The sequence below is a fragment of the Haliaeetus leucocephalus genome, unplaced genomic scaffold (genome assembly GCF_000737465.1).
Source record: "Haliaeetus leucocephalus isolate CR32 unplaced genomic scaffold, Haliaeetus_leucocephalus-4.0 Scaffold151, whole genome shotgun sequence".
Lineage (NCBI taxonomy): Eukaryota > Metazoa > Chordata > Aves > Accipitriformes > Accipitridae > Haliaeetus > Haliaeetus leucocephalus.
In genome coordinates, this window is record NW_010972587.1 from 6870037 (window position 1) to 6883832 (window position 13796).

General features: G+C 42.5%; 2 protein-coding genes across 4 annotated transcripts in view; both read left to right on the forward strand.

Moving 5' to 3' along the window:
* Nucleotides 1-600: 600 nt before the first annotated feature.
* On the forward strand, nucleotides 601-4100 carry RPS16 (ribosomal protein S16). Of its 3 annotated transcripts, none has more exons than XM_010561829.1 (6): nucleotides 601-649; nucleotides 737-790; nucleotides 1598-1699; nucleotides 2475-2571; nucleotides 3722-3769; nucleotides 3903-4100. In XM_010561829.1, the coding sequence occupies exons 2-6, from the start codon at nucleotides 743-745 to the stop codon at nucleotides 4046-4048; spliced, it is 441 nt and encodes a 146-aa protein (XP_010560131.1). In that variant the 5' UTR covers nucleotides 601-649; nucleotides 737-742; the 3' UTR covers nucleotides 4049-4100. The 3 variants fall into 3 exon arrangements, with proteins under 3 accessions (XP_010560131.1, XP_010560130.1, XP_010560132.1); XM_010561828.1 differs by having other exon boundaries at nucleotides 605-645; nucleotides 734-790; XM_010561830.1 differs by having other exon boundaries at nucleotides 612-645.
* A 6057-nt stretch (nucleotides 4101-10157) lies between these two features.
* OTOGL (otogelin-like) overlaps nucleotides 10158-13796 on the forward strand; it is a 95796-nt gene continuing 92157 nt past the window's right edge. The window contains exons 1-4 of the mRNA XM_010561966.1: nucleotides 10158-10209; nucleotides 11164-11203; nucleotides 12297-12345; nucleotides 12542-12841. Of these exons, the coding sequence (XP_010560268.1) occupies nucleotides 10158-10209; nucleotides 11164-11203; nucleotides 12297-12345; nucleotides 12542-12841 (441 nt within the window). The remainder of the gene's footprint in view (nucleotides 10210-11163; nucleotides 11204-12296; nucleotides 12346-12541; nucleotides 12842-13796) is intronic.

A 13796-nucleotide genomic window follows, 5' to 3' on the forward strand; every position in this document is an offset into this window, starting at 1 on the left:
CATCCCCGACCTGCCAGGTGGAAAAGGGGCAGCACTAAGCCTGCGTGCAAGCTTCAAGGGACAGAAGCTGGTTTCTGGAAGGGGGACAAGGCCTACCCAGCGCTTACGGAGTCTGAGGGGACTGCGGCCCTTCGCACCAGAAGGAAAACGTGAGGTAATTCTGTGTGCGGCCAAAGTTACTTTAAAAAACCAAACAGCACAGAGCGAAGCAGGAAAATACGGAGTGACCCCACACCGCCGTGCTGAGCCTTACAGAAGCTCCGGTCCGGTCCACCCCATTTAACCCTGCCCAGCGCCCACCAAGCCGCTCCGGCCGGCCTGCCGCAGGGCCCAGGGGCCGCGCCTCCCGGCCGGCGAGGAGGCGGCAGGCACAGCCCCTCCAGAAGGAGCCGGAGAGGCAGAGACAGAGGCGCGTCCCCTCCGCCCGGCCTCGCCATCGTCCCTCCGGCCCCAGGGACGGCGGGTAACGGAAGGCGGTCGCCCCGCGCTGCCGCAAAGCGCGGCCGGACAGAGGAGAGGGGCGGGCGGTGCACGCTCTCTGTCGCACTGCCGGAAGACGGCGTTGCGCTTTGCGGCGCGGGCGCCCCTGAGAAGAGGTTGGGAAACCCCGTTCGGCCTTTTCCCGGTGCCGCCGCTGAGGGGAGGGTGAGTGTTCGGCGGGCTCCGGTCTCGGCCGCCCCGTTCGCCCCCTGCTCGCCCGGCAGCGCTAACGCCGCCTCCCTCTCTCTTGCAGGAGACAGTCATGCCGGCCAAGGGTCCCCTGCAGAGCGTCCAGGTCTTCGGGCGGAAGGTGAGGCCGGGGCGCAAGGCCCGCTCCGTTCTCCTCCCGCCTCTCGGGCTGGGCCGCGCCTTGTGGCCTTACGCGCTCGGGGTCCCTCGGCCCCAGCTCGGGAGCGGCGGCGGTTCCTCGCCGCGGCCGTGTTGGGGGGCGGCCTGCGGTGGCGAGGCCTGCGCGGCAGCTCCACGTGTCCCGGTCCGTAGGTGGCGGAGCGCGCCGTGTCCTCGGCGTTCGTGGGGGGGTGGAGGGGAAAGATTTGGTCTCGTTGGGAGTGGGCCCGGGCCTTCTGGGGCGGAGATCTGCCCGGCTCGCTCGGGAGTGGCCGCCGCTGTCGTCTCCAGGCCACTGGGGCCCGGCTCGTCGTTGCCGGTGTCCGACAGCTGTGTTAACGAGGTGGTGGGGAAGATGAAACTCGTACTGCAGGCATCCAGTGGCTCGAGTTAATTCTAAGGGAAGAGGAAGTTTGTGCTGCGGGGATCCAGTGGCTCGAGTTAATTCTAAGTAACAGGCTGTTGTGAGGAAATGAGCTGCAAAAATACCGTGTTGCAGAATGGAGAGGGCACCTTTCCTTCATTTATAACTAAATCTTACACGTGACTATATGGTATTTTTAACTGTAAATTAAATATAATTTTATTAAGGTGGTGCCTTTATGCTTCGAGTGAATGCCTGGGAACATAAGGAGTGGTACTGTTTTGTGTAGTGTGAGACACTCATCTTGGGCATAGAACTACGATTTTTAGGTTGTTAAATAGAAATTCACTTAACACCACTAGTGCAAAAGTGAAATGCTGGACTAATACACATTTGGATTTTTAGAAAACAGCAACTGCTGTTGCCCACTGCAAGAGAGGAAATGGCCTCATTAAGGTGAATGGAAGACCTCTGGAAATGATTGAGCCCAGAACTCTGCAGTATAAAGTAAGCATCCACCCAGCCTCCCCCCACCCCCACCTTATGTGTTAAAAAACCTTTATATGCATAATTGATTGGGGATGGAGAAGAGTTGCTTGCCTTACTGACAGTACTAAATTTTTGGTTGTGTGTTACCTGATCATCTAAAATGTAGACGCTGTTACAAAAATTCAGAAAACTGTCCTTCTGTGATTGCCTTGTTGGGAAGGGTGAGCTTTTCGCTTAACTGGATTCATGTATGTTAATGTAATTACGTGAAGTATTTTCAGCACTTCACATCCATTTTCTAAATTGAAATGGATGACTTAAATCCCTCCTTTTTAAAAGGTTGTTTAGGACTTAATAAAATAGCTGTTTGAACACTGCTGAGAGAATCTAAAGCTGACTAGAGAACTAAAAGGTATAATAAATACTGGAGAAAACAACCTACAAATTACTTCAGGTCTTCAATTTAATAAACTTGATTTATTTTTCTGATGTAGTTATGGCATTGTACTTAGAACTATTGCCTTGCTCTTAATTCCTGTGTGCATATGCTTTGCTATTAAGATTTCTGAAACTTAAAAAAAAAAAAAATTCAAGGCTTCAGTAAATATTTTATAACAGCAGTAGTAAATGTTCAAGAGCTCTGCAAGAGATGTACTTAATTTGGGCATGGGCTTGTAAAATCAAGGCTCCGTTTTTCAGAACATGCAATAACTTCACTTTTGGTAAACCTACTACAAGCTTTAATCTTGTTTCTGATCACAAATGAATTTTCTTTCTGTGTTTTGTTTTCCAGCTGCTTGAACCTGTCCTCCTCCTGGGGAAGGAACGGTTTGCTGGTGTTGACATCAGGGTCCGTGTAAAGGGTGGTGGCCATGTAGCACAAATCTACGGTATGATTTTTGGTGGGATCTCTGGTGTGGGCTAGAACAGATCAAGCCACATATTTTAAGAGGCTTGAGTTTAGAATAGTAACTTGAGCATCTCGATGGTCTGTTTCTTTTTCCACTGTGTAAATGCAGTTTTTCCTAAGTCTTATTGGTTATATTTTATATGCAAAGCTGTAACATCTGGAGTGAGTTGAGTGAAGTAAATTGATGAAGTTTTGAGGAAATGTGAGGAAATTATCTGTGTGTCTTGCAGTGTGACAGGACAGTTCCAGTGCAGCTGGGCACAAAGATTTTGGGAGGGGAAAAGAGAAGTTATCACTAGAAGTTATATGTTTAGTTGTAAATTTCCATGTTGTTCAGAAGCATCTTTCAGCTGACCTGCAAAGCTAGGCAGTTCTTTTCCCTTGCAGAGAAGATTGAGAACATACTTGCATTAGTTGATAGAGTTGCTCTTTACAAATGATAGATTTGTTCTGCTGTTTCAGTTTGGATATAGGTTAATGAAGCAGAGCTGAAGCTGCATGAAGAGCAGAGACATGTTTCAGTCTCAAAGTTGATTGCATTAATTTTTCAGAAAATTCAGATTTTCATCAAAATCCCGATCTTGATGTTCTGGCAGATAACAGGCTAACAACATCTTTACATTTATTCCCATACTCCTGGTTTGAGTTCTGATTACTGTGTTACTATGCCACAGGCTTGTTTTGTTGAGGTGTGCCAGAAGAACTGCTCATACTGTCCTATTGTCCCTTTTGCCTCCTTAGTCTTTGAACACCCTGATCAGTTTTGTCCTTGTTGAAAAGTACAGGCGTTTCAGAGGATTGTGTTTCTAAGGATTTTGAAAGTTGACTGCTCAGTAGAGGATGAACCTATGTTAGTACTCGGGAGAGAAGGTGATCAGACTGCCCTTGTACAATTCCTAGCTAGCTGGCAGTTGTCAAATCAACACATGAACTGTGAGTGGTCTCTTGGCACGGATTTGTTCAGATTTGCCAAAGAAAGGTCATGTGGGGTATGTGGGAGGGGAGATTAAGGAGGGAAAGGACAATTTGGCAAAAAACAAGACAGCAAGTGTCTCAGGTAACTGGCACTTTGTGTTTAAGTTTTAAATACATTTGCAATCCTTACTGATCCATTATCTTTTTTTTAACAGCTATCCGTCAAGCTATTTCCAAAGCATTGGTGGCTTACTATCAAAAATGTGAGTTGTTTTGATTATTCTATTAGCCTTAAGTGGAAATGTATGGCTTCTGGTAGTTTTGGTGCAAAAAATGTTAATATGGATTTGTTGCATGTGAAACTTCTTAAACTGAAGTTTTGGTTTTTTTAAACAGATGTTGATGAAGCTTCTAAGAAAGAGATCAAGGATATTCTCATCCAGTATGATAGGACTCTGCTGGTTGCAGATCCTCGCCGTTGTGAATCCAAGAAATTTGGAGGACCTGGTGCTCGTGCGCGCTACCAGAAGTCTTACCGTTAAAATACTTCTACGGTCATGTGACAGTCAATAAACATAAAGAGAATTTGATAAATTTCATGTTTCTAAATTGCATTTTTGTGTGTGGGTAAATAGATTTTTCACTTTGTTAACTTAAGATTGATACACAGGTTGATTGGTATTAAAGTAAAATCAGAGGGCTGTGGGCAGTTCTCTTTTATCCCTTCTAGTAATTAAGCCTAGATAGATATGGTCTTGGGAATAAAGAAAAGCTTTCTCCTGTTGATAAGTGTGTGGTTATCAGAACATAAAGAAGGCTTACATACTATTTTTTTGCGGGTACATGCAACAGTGTAGCAGTTCATTAAAGCGGAGTTCAATCTGTGCCTTTCTGGTAAATCTAAACAAACGTAGACCTTTTCCAGTACCTGGATGGCCACTCTTCTGGTGTTGTGAACCAATGTGAGTAGCCTGTGTTCTCCCCATGTGAAAATGTCTGAGCCTGGTTACAGACTTAGTCCGTAATGCGTACGAGCATGGATCTGATTCCTAGCTGGTAATTTCTGTATTGTGTGTTATGTGACTTGCTTTAGTACGCCGCCTTAGCGTAATGCAGCGCATTAAGCATCTTTCTCCATACACTTCTGCGCTGGCAGTTTGTGTTCTTGCAAAGGACTTCTGTTTTCCTTGTGTATTTATCTGAAATACCACACTGAGAGTGGAGTTCCGAACACCACTATGGAGTATTATATGGTAATGAGTATTGTCCCATCTGCATGAACTGCTTTTGTTTGTGCTTGCGTAGTGGTTAGTGGCAAGGAGTTTATCCCCTTGAGGGTAACTCCCTCAACAGTAGTGCTCAAGTGGGTATTCGGGTGGCTATTCTAATGTTTGTATTTAAAGTTTATGTCAAAACCAAAGTAATTATGGGGGTGGCGGAGGGAGGTTTATTGAACTCTTGCCATACCAGATAATACAGAGGCAGAGTTCTGGATTAGTATGTCTAAATGTAGGGAACTTTTTTTTTTTAAATAACAAACCCCATATATTCTGTTTCAAAATAGTATTTTGTAAATGTAAAACATAAGGATTTTGTGTTACAAATAAGACTGGGTCTAAATGATTCATCCTTCAACCACAAGTTCACGCAGTACATGCACAGAGGGATGTAGACCTGGAGAACAACATTAAATGATTTAATAAAAAAAAAAGGAAAAATCCCTTTGGAAGCCAGATGGTTGCTTATGTCATGAGCTAGGTGAGGCAATTTGAAGGCCTTAGGGAAGTAAGTGGGAAAAACCTGGAGCTGAAAATACAACAGTAGTTTTCAAAGATCTAGCTAGGGTGTGTGTGCATTAAACCTGAAAAGAAACGTTGGAGAAGTTCCAGTTTCTTGTCCATTGAAACTGAAGATTTTTGTTCCGGAAGTGATCTCCCGGGGACAAAGAGGAAGAGTGAAGTTCTGAGTAAGGCATGGGGTGTGCCAACAAAAGGCTGTTGGAGAGGCTGGTTCTGTCCCTCGGATGAGTTGTACGTAATTGAGTGAGGCTTGGATATGAGCTGACCCAAGAGGCATGGGCACAGCCCTGACTGTTCCCTATGTTTGAAAAGCAGTTTGGAGAGGAACTAGAGGAAACTGAGACTAAGCAACTGAGAGCCTTGCTTCTGATGTATTGCTCTCTAAGCGTGGTATTTTTGTGTCTGTCGTACGCCAATACTGAAATGGTTACAAGGAGCATGTTGATACTTGAGATTTTTGTTGGGCTTTCTATTAATGTGGTATTTGTTCTCACTTTTTTAATGGTAGGTCATTTCAGTGTGCTCAGTCAACATGAAGTTAAATCAGCTTCCTTTGCGAGTTGGGTTGGAGAATTGGAAAGAATAGTACAATTTTGCCCTTTTGCTCTAGTTAAGGGAAACAGGTGCTCGTGGCTTTTTATAGATGTTAATATTTGTTATGGTCTCTTTGCTTCAGTAGAAAGGCATTTAAGGCATCTTCACTGAAGTGTAGTTATTCAGGAGTTAAATGCGTAACTTGAACAAATTCCTTCTGAAAAGGAATTCATCCATCCCTCTCCCATTTTAGCTGTCGGCATGTGCCACAAATCCTGCATTATATGACCTGAATAGAAGTAGAACGCTCTTATTCAAACCCCTCACGCTCCCACTGGAGGGGACTGTTGTATATTCTGTCACCAAATTACATACCAGGATTTTTTGTCTAAGTGAACGAGTTACTCTATTCCAGAAACTTGCTGTCTCTTTGGCAAGATGCATGGTTTGTGTTCCTCAGTCCCCCTCTTCTGCAGCCTCAGATCTGACCTGTTTCTTGTCCAGCGAGTTCCTCCGAGTTTCTACCTTGCAGTAGAGTTGCTCACAAATTATTCTAGCTCCTGGGCTGGTGAAAACTGTGATGTTCTGCCTTCTAGCCTGGCTTTCTAAGGAAAAGATGCTACGCAGGGCTGACTTCAACTTGATAGATGTTAATTAGCTTCAGCTGAGGAAAAATAAGCCTTTTAGTTGTTTGGTGACTGAAAAGCAATGGCTCACTCATTGCTTAGGAAATGTGTACTGGTTTGCCAGTTGGCACATATGTACCCTATGCTGTGGCTTGTCCAAAACTGATTCTCGTCTAGTTGTTAGAGCAGTCGGATGCAGGGAAAAAGGAAGGACACAAAGTTACTGTGGTGTGAAACTCAGGGAGGCAGGAGGAGACACAATACCTAATGCCAGTAACTTTAGGGGTAGATTTCACAGTTATGGGGAAATATGATGTATTAATTTTTCTGCCCACAGAACAGCTTGTAACAATTGGGGATTTTTGTTTTGCTGTTCTTTTATAGAAAGGCTGAAAATAAAACCCACATTGCTACTAATATATCCAGAGATGATATCTGCATGTCATTTTTTCAACCAAAAGGCCCTTAGCATAATAAAAATGCTTGAACTGAACTCTGATCCTATAAAAATGCCCCATTAATCCTGTAAAGTGATGTCATCCCCACAGACTTGCTTTCTAAATGAGAAATGTTCATGGTGTCGGGCTGGTGTCTGCCTGGGTGGCTGAAGATTTTTATTCTAAATGGTTTTTTACTGATCACCCACTAGAGGGCTTAACTTCATTGGGGAAGTGTAACTACTGTGAACTTTGAAGGTGTAAGGAGAAAACCTGTTCATAAAAATGTTTCCTTTCCTGATGTCCTGATTCTGCAGTGATGGCAATCGAGCTCTTGTTGTTAAGCATCCGCCCTGGCCAGAGAAACATTTCGGCAGAGAAATAGTAACAGTTTGATCTTCAAGCCCCTAGTGAGGTTCTTGAGCAACTGTGGAGGTGGTTCCTGGAAAAGAAGAAATGCCCCTAACCTCGTATTGTCCAGCTTTTTCATTAGTTTCAGTGATGCTAATCCTTAGGAAGGTCAGGTGCACACATCAAAATGTGGTCTCACTTGAATTCTTTGTTGAAAATACCCATTCAATGAAGGCTGGAGTGTGAGCTCTAAAAAGTGTCATGTTTTGTTAACGATGACAGCAGATCCAATTCCAAACCAAGGCAAGCTTGTACCCATGGTTCTGAAGGTGGTTATTTTCTCACCCATTGTTTATAATCCTGATCAACTGTGTAACCTTTATATAAAATTAAGTCCTCTCAAATGTTATGTTGGAAAACTTGGGGCAAATTAATTTTGACTATAATATACAAATATATTAACATTGAAATGTTTAAATTTTATTTTAAAAGAAAAATCTGTAACTTAAAAATGTAACACTAGCATTTTTAAAGTGTGGACCAGTGTGTTCTGTATTGTGTTTTTCTTACAAAAGTGATTATTTTCTAATGCATTTGTTCTGTTCAGATTTTTCAGAAGTCCCAATCTGTGAGTGTTCTACTACTTGTGTAGATAATGTGTGTCATTGCCTCGATATAATTTGATTCAAGTTTTTTTTATCTCTTTCTTAATATAGTCCTCTGAGTTACAGTTCAATGTACTTGGCTGAGTAATTCTTTTTCCTTATTAGCTAACATCCTTCATGTGCTTGGAACTGTGCTGTTTCTTACCCTTCCTTGAGCAGAGTTATCCAGACCTAATGAAGCCTATTGCTCTAACTCTTACAAAGTCCTTTTGCAGCTGATGAGGCTTGGCCCGCTTTTTAAATATTAGAAGTTAAACAACTGTGAAATACTAGCATGTACCAAATATTCCCTCAACTTTGCTACAGAAAAATTGCAAAAAAACCAAACAAACCTCTATTTTTGATAGTTTCTGTTAAACCAAAAGAGTTCAATTCTATTATGGAAAGATTTGTGAAGCTACATGTGAAGCATGGTCTGAAATATGGTCTTGAGGAAGGGAAGAATCCCAGGTCAGGTTTCTCAGAAGAGTTTGAAACGGTTTCTAAACCAGACTTAGCTTCAAAGTAAGATAACATGAAGGCTGGTAATGGAATTTGGAAGCTCTAATGCTTGGGTTCATCTGAGCTTGAGAGCAACCTAAGGCATCGTCCCCTAAGAGCAGGTTTGTGAGAGGGTGACATGTTGAGTAGCCTCTGTCACTTTCTGTGACGTAGGTGCCCATGTAAGAGTTCACAGTCTGAGTATGACTACATCAGTGTGTTAATTTGGATCAGGAACTCACTTCTTTTGCTTCTGCTTGCAGTCTGGAATGGTTTTGGACCACATGGAGCAGATGAAACTAAGCTGGGAGATGCATTTCAGCTGCAGATAAGCAGCGAGTCCATGAGACAAACCCATATCCGGTCAGAAGTAAAAATGCAGGAAAAAGCCTCTTAAAACGTGAATTAGGTGAATGTCAGCTTCTCAGATCCAACAGTAATAAAAATAATTCTTAAGAAATACTCCAAACATAGTGTAGTGTTATAACATATATCAGTTTGCTCTAAGTATCCTTGGACCGCCAGTGATCCCGAACCTGCGTGAGTACTGCTGGCTGCTGTGTGGGCACAGGGTCTTGTCTTTGTGGTTGGAGAGGTTGAGTGTTTTCCTTTGCCTTTTCTTCTAGTCCAGCTGGGGAGCAGGGAAGAGAAAGGGCTAGAAGAAACGATGGGAGACATTTTCACCTGAGAGACGTCATCAACTTCTAAATTTTATTTTGGTCCAAACCAACCTTCTGTAGCACACTCAGAGGGTCTCACAAAGCACATCCTAGAGGAGTGGAGGGTTAGGCAAAAGATAGGCTTTGCAAAATAAAACGAATAGTAATGGTTTCAATTAGCATTATATGTGTCTTTAAAACTGTGCTTTTTAATGATTCTGTTGGGGTAAAGCAGGTAAGATTTTTCTGTTTTAAAATATGATCATTTTTAGTTTTGGTGAAATTATATTTTTGTATTTTAATGAAAATTAGAAACAAACCCCATTGGTCCTCTTGACTTCTTTCTCCTTTTTGCTAATGTGAAATTTTCATAACACGTTTTGTGAAAAATGAAATATAATTGTCCTCTGGGAAGCCTTCTTTTGTGATAAAAGCAAACTATACACAAAAATATATCTAAAATATTCTTAAAAATCCAGGTGTATTATTTAATGGAAGTTCATGTCTCGCCTTTTAGAACAGATAAAGAACATTAATATTTTAATCTCTAAACCTGTCTGATTACAGTTTATACAGTAGCATCATTGCAGGGTCTGCAAAAAATATTTCACTGTGATAAGCAGTAAAGGGCAGCACTCAGCGCAAGCCTCAAAGCACACAAAGGTGTGTGTGACAACTGAAGGAACTCTCAAACCATCATGACATGGCAACATTTCTATGTCATTGTCTGCTATGTTATAAAGGGCCAATTCAGTTCAACAGAGGAGTAATACGGGTCTAGTGAAAGTGTAACTAATACAGACTCTGCTGAGGAGTTACCATGCATTACTAATGAGAGACATGCAGCCAGAAAGTTGTATGCAACACTTTTAAAGCTCCTGAAGCTGTATGTAGCTACCAAGCTTGATGTCTCCTTTTCTTTTCCTTTCTTGTGTTGCATTATATTAAATAATGCATCCAACTATCTAACTTTTAAAGGATTTAAACACACTGTAGAAATACATAGTTCTAAGATGCCATCGTAATCAAAGCCAGTAATTTGGATAAATTTCCTATTGCTAAGTTATACTGAAATGAACATTGTGGGAAAGCTCAATTTAATGATACCGTGGAGTATATTCTTGCTTCATTCACTGCTGTCCTCTCTGCAAGGTAAGAGCTTTATTACTTTTTTGCAATAATGCTAATTTTAAAAAAGATTTTTCTAAATATTTTAATAATATGGCTACTTCTTTTTCTATCACTATGAAGCAACTTTTGTTACCCTTGCTGGAATTCATAAATAAAAAAAAATTAACACAGGTTAAAAAACTATATAGCACCATTCTCTCTGACAAATGTAGAAACTAAAATACAGCTTTTATTTTTTTTTTTAAAAAGATACATTTTTATGTCTGAATTTGTTACCAAATAATTATTTAGGAATGTAAATAAAGTTTCTTGGCTTTCTTGCCATTACTGCCAGATGAGTAAGCAGATAATGTTTTTCAATAGGGTATGATTTTGTTTGATCAGACTGCACCTGCAGTTTGTTTTAGAATGCTAGGGTAAATCATCACTCTTCTGGTTATAGAAACAATCTTATTTTCTATCTAGTGCAAATGGATCTTGTAGATAGTTCTCTTGCAACAATTATAAAGATTTCTAAGGCGATATGAGAAAGGAGGATTTGGGTTCTTGGTTTTTGTTTGTTTTGTTTTTTTTAAAGCATGATATTTAGAGCATTTTAAATGGCTTACAACTGAGTTTTACAAGTAACATTCAGAAAATTATTATAGGTAACCACCCTAGAGGTTTGATTCTGGAAAGCTCTGAGCACCTCTTGTATTTTACCAGTTTTGGTCTGAGTCTCTGAAGAACTATGAAGCCTTTGCTCTTTTTGATGGCAGCATGTACCAGAGCTGAGGGCATGAAAACTTGCAGGTGACGAGCACTTGAAAGAATCAAACTCTCAGGAAGGAAGGCATGTAGTGCTACATCCCTTGGGAAGAGAAGTGTGTAAAGATGCTCTGGAAAACTTAGAAGAAAATTAACAAATTGTTGTTTACCAAATACAGAGTGAGGCTGTAAAAAAACCATTTAACTTGATGACTTTTTAATCTACAGGATCTTATTGCAAGCTTTCTCTTTTGAGAAGAAATTCCAGGTAAGTTTTTATTCCTTATATGTCAAGTCCTACAAACATAACAAGAATGAATAAGTGTGACGCAGTGCAAGTTAGAAAGTAAAATATAGCCTTGAATTCGACATGTAAAATGTCATGTACATGTACGTTGGATGTAAAACATGCTTTCAGAGTGTTTACAACTCTTTTCAAAGAATTTACATAAAGGGCATGGGTCATCTCTTTGAAAAATAGAGGTCCTTATGAAAAATGATGCTTCTGTGGTCTCAAGAAAGTTTAGAGGAATAATGGAATGAAACCAGGATGAGATCATGATTTCATGACTGGAAAAATACATTAAATGAGTATCCTGCAGTTTTAATTGCACGATAAAATCCTAGCTGCTATTTGAAGCACAGAAAAGTAAGTGCTATACAGCCTTAAAATAAATATTTTTCAATACAAGTTTTCATGTAGAAGCTGAAATCCAAACAAAACCCAAACTAGGCAATGTTCCTGATCCCATTGAATTAAATGGGAACTATGCCATTACTTTCAATGGAAGCATCCAGTCGGACGTAGCTTCGGATGTCTGATGACCTCTAACACATCTAGTGAACACACACGCACGTCAAATGATATGCCATCTTGCACTGTTGATAAAACTAAGTATGTTTTATAGTTGGATGCCCTTGTTTCTAAACTTGATCACAAATTTAAGTCAGCCACAGCTGGAGAGTCATTTCTTGCTATTAAAAGAACCATCACAGTATATTCAAAGAACACTTGGGGGAACTTGCAGCCACTCACATGCAGAGTCAAGTAAATACGAAGTCACTTCACATTTTCGTATCCTGTCACGTAAGCCTATTTTGCCTATTTACGTCTCTCCCACAAGCCCCAGGTACCTCCCTGTCCAAGCAGAGATCGGAGTGCTGCCCAATTCTGTAAAATGAGACCACGAAAAGAAAAAAAAGGAAAAAAAAAAAAAATCACCTTTTTAAATGTTAATCCAAGAAAGACCTCTTTGATAAAGTTATGGTAATCAGAGAGAAACACTTCTCTCCAGGGAGCTGCTTATTCAGGTTGCTCCAGGGACCTTTGATTATACAAGATCCTTTTTGTTTTCTTCCAGAAATGAGTTTAATGCGTCTCGACAGAAAAGAGATCTCGTAACAGCCGAGGTAGGTTATACCTCCAAAAGCAGGAGGGAGGGGAAGGCTTCCCCCCTTCTCTGCTCCGGGCCTTTGCCGTCCTTACAAAGGAGCCTTTGTGGGGAGCAGGGCGGCTGTAACAGGAGGACATTGAGGAGGAGCGGCTGTGCCCTACCTGCCTGTCCCCTGCCTCAGCCCGTGCCCTCATGCCTTCAGTCACTCTCAGCAAAGCGCCTGGTGGGCGACCCACCCTGACGAGCCGACGGACGTGCACCGCCATGGGAAGCGAACCCGCTGTGCCTCTGTCTTTTGTGAGGGCGAACGGAGAGCCCCGGAACGCTGTTGGTGTTCAGCGAGAGGCAAAATGGCGGCGGCGCCGGCAAGGCTCCCTCCTGCGCTTGGTGTGGCGGCGGCTCCGGCCCGGCCCTGGGTCCCACCGCCTTGGCCCACTGCTGCCCCAACGCTGCATCCCGGCAACGTTGCACTGAAATTTAATACTAAACAGGGGAATCTCGTTCCCTCGCTGGTACACGTCTCAGGCTATGGAGCCCAAGGGTTATAACCCCGTTTGATGGGGGCAGGCGGGAAGCCCAAGGCGGTCCCTCCTCACGGTCTTGCAGGGAACCTGCGGTCGAACCGCGGATGATTTTCTCCGAGTCAGAAGGTATCTGGTATGAAACGCTGTGCTAAGGTGAATCGAGCCTGTGAGGGAAACAGGCCCTCGGGACTGATGGTGTCCCAGGAGGGCCTTCAGCAGGAAAGTGCTGTGGCAGCAAGGATGCTCTACCTCCCTGAAATAACGCAAAGGCCAAAAGCTGCTTTCCTGAGGAGGACGGCTCAGAGTAACTATCGGGGAAACGGGTTTTGTGCGGGGAGGGAAAGGACGCTCTCCGGCTAGCCATGGGGACCGGGAAGAGTTTTGGTGCAGCGGCCTTCCAGGTGGTGGTTTGATGAAGGCCATTTCGGGTTGATTTTAGACAGACTGTGCTGCTTGGATGCATCCCACAAAGTATTTCCAGTTGGGAAAAGGAAGTTTTTATGTCAGTATGACATAAGAGGCATTAGTGAGACTTAACCTAACCTGTTACTTGTGCAGTGCCATTCACTTTGAGATCCATTGGCTCACACTCTAGACATGGAGGATGACTGGCGGCAGGAGGGAAGAGAGAAATCAGCTTACAAGTGAAAACTTAAACCATTTGTTTTGCTTAGTTGTGCAGCTGAAGGCTGGCATATACGTCTGTGGGGAGCACGGAAGGTTAACTGTTTTCTTATAGAACATCAGAGAGGGAATAAATAAAAAACACTGGGAAGAAAAGCTATTTAAGCAAAAGGGCCAAGCTTTATAAAGCAAAAGGACTTAAACTGGCCATGAATAAATGTAAAAGGGAAATATTTAACTACCAAGCACTTCACCGTGGTAAACTTTCCAATCAGACTAGTGGGGGCAAAAACCCCAGAGTGCTTTCAGCCTGGAATGG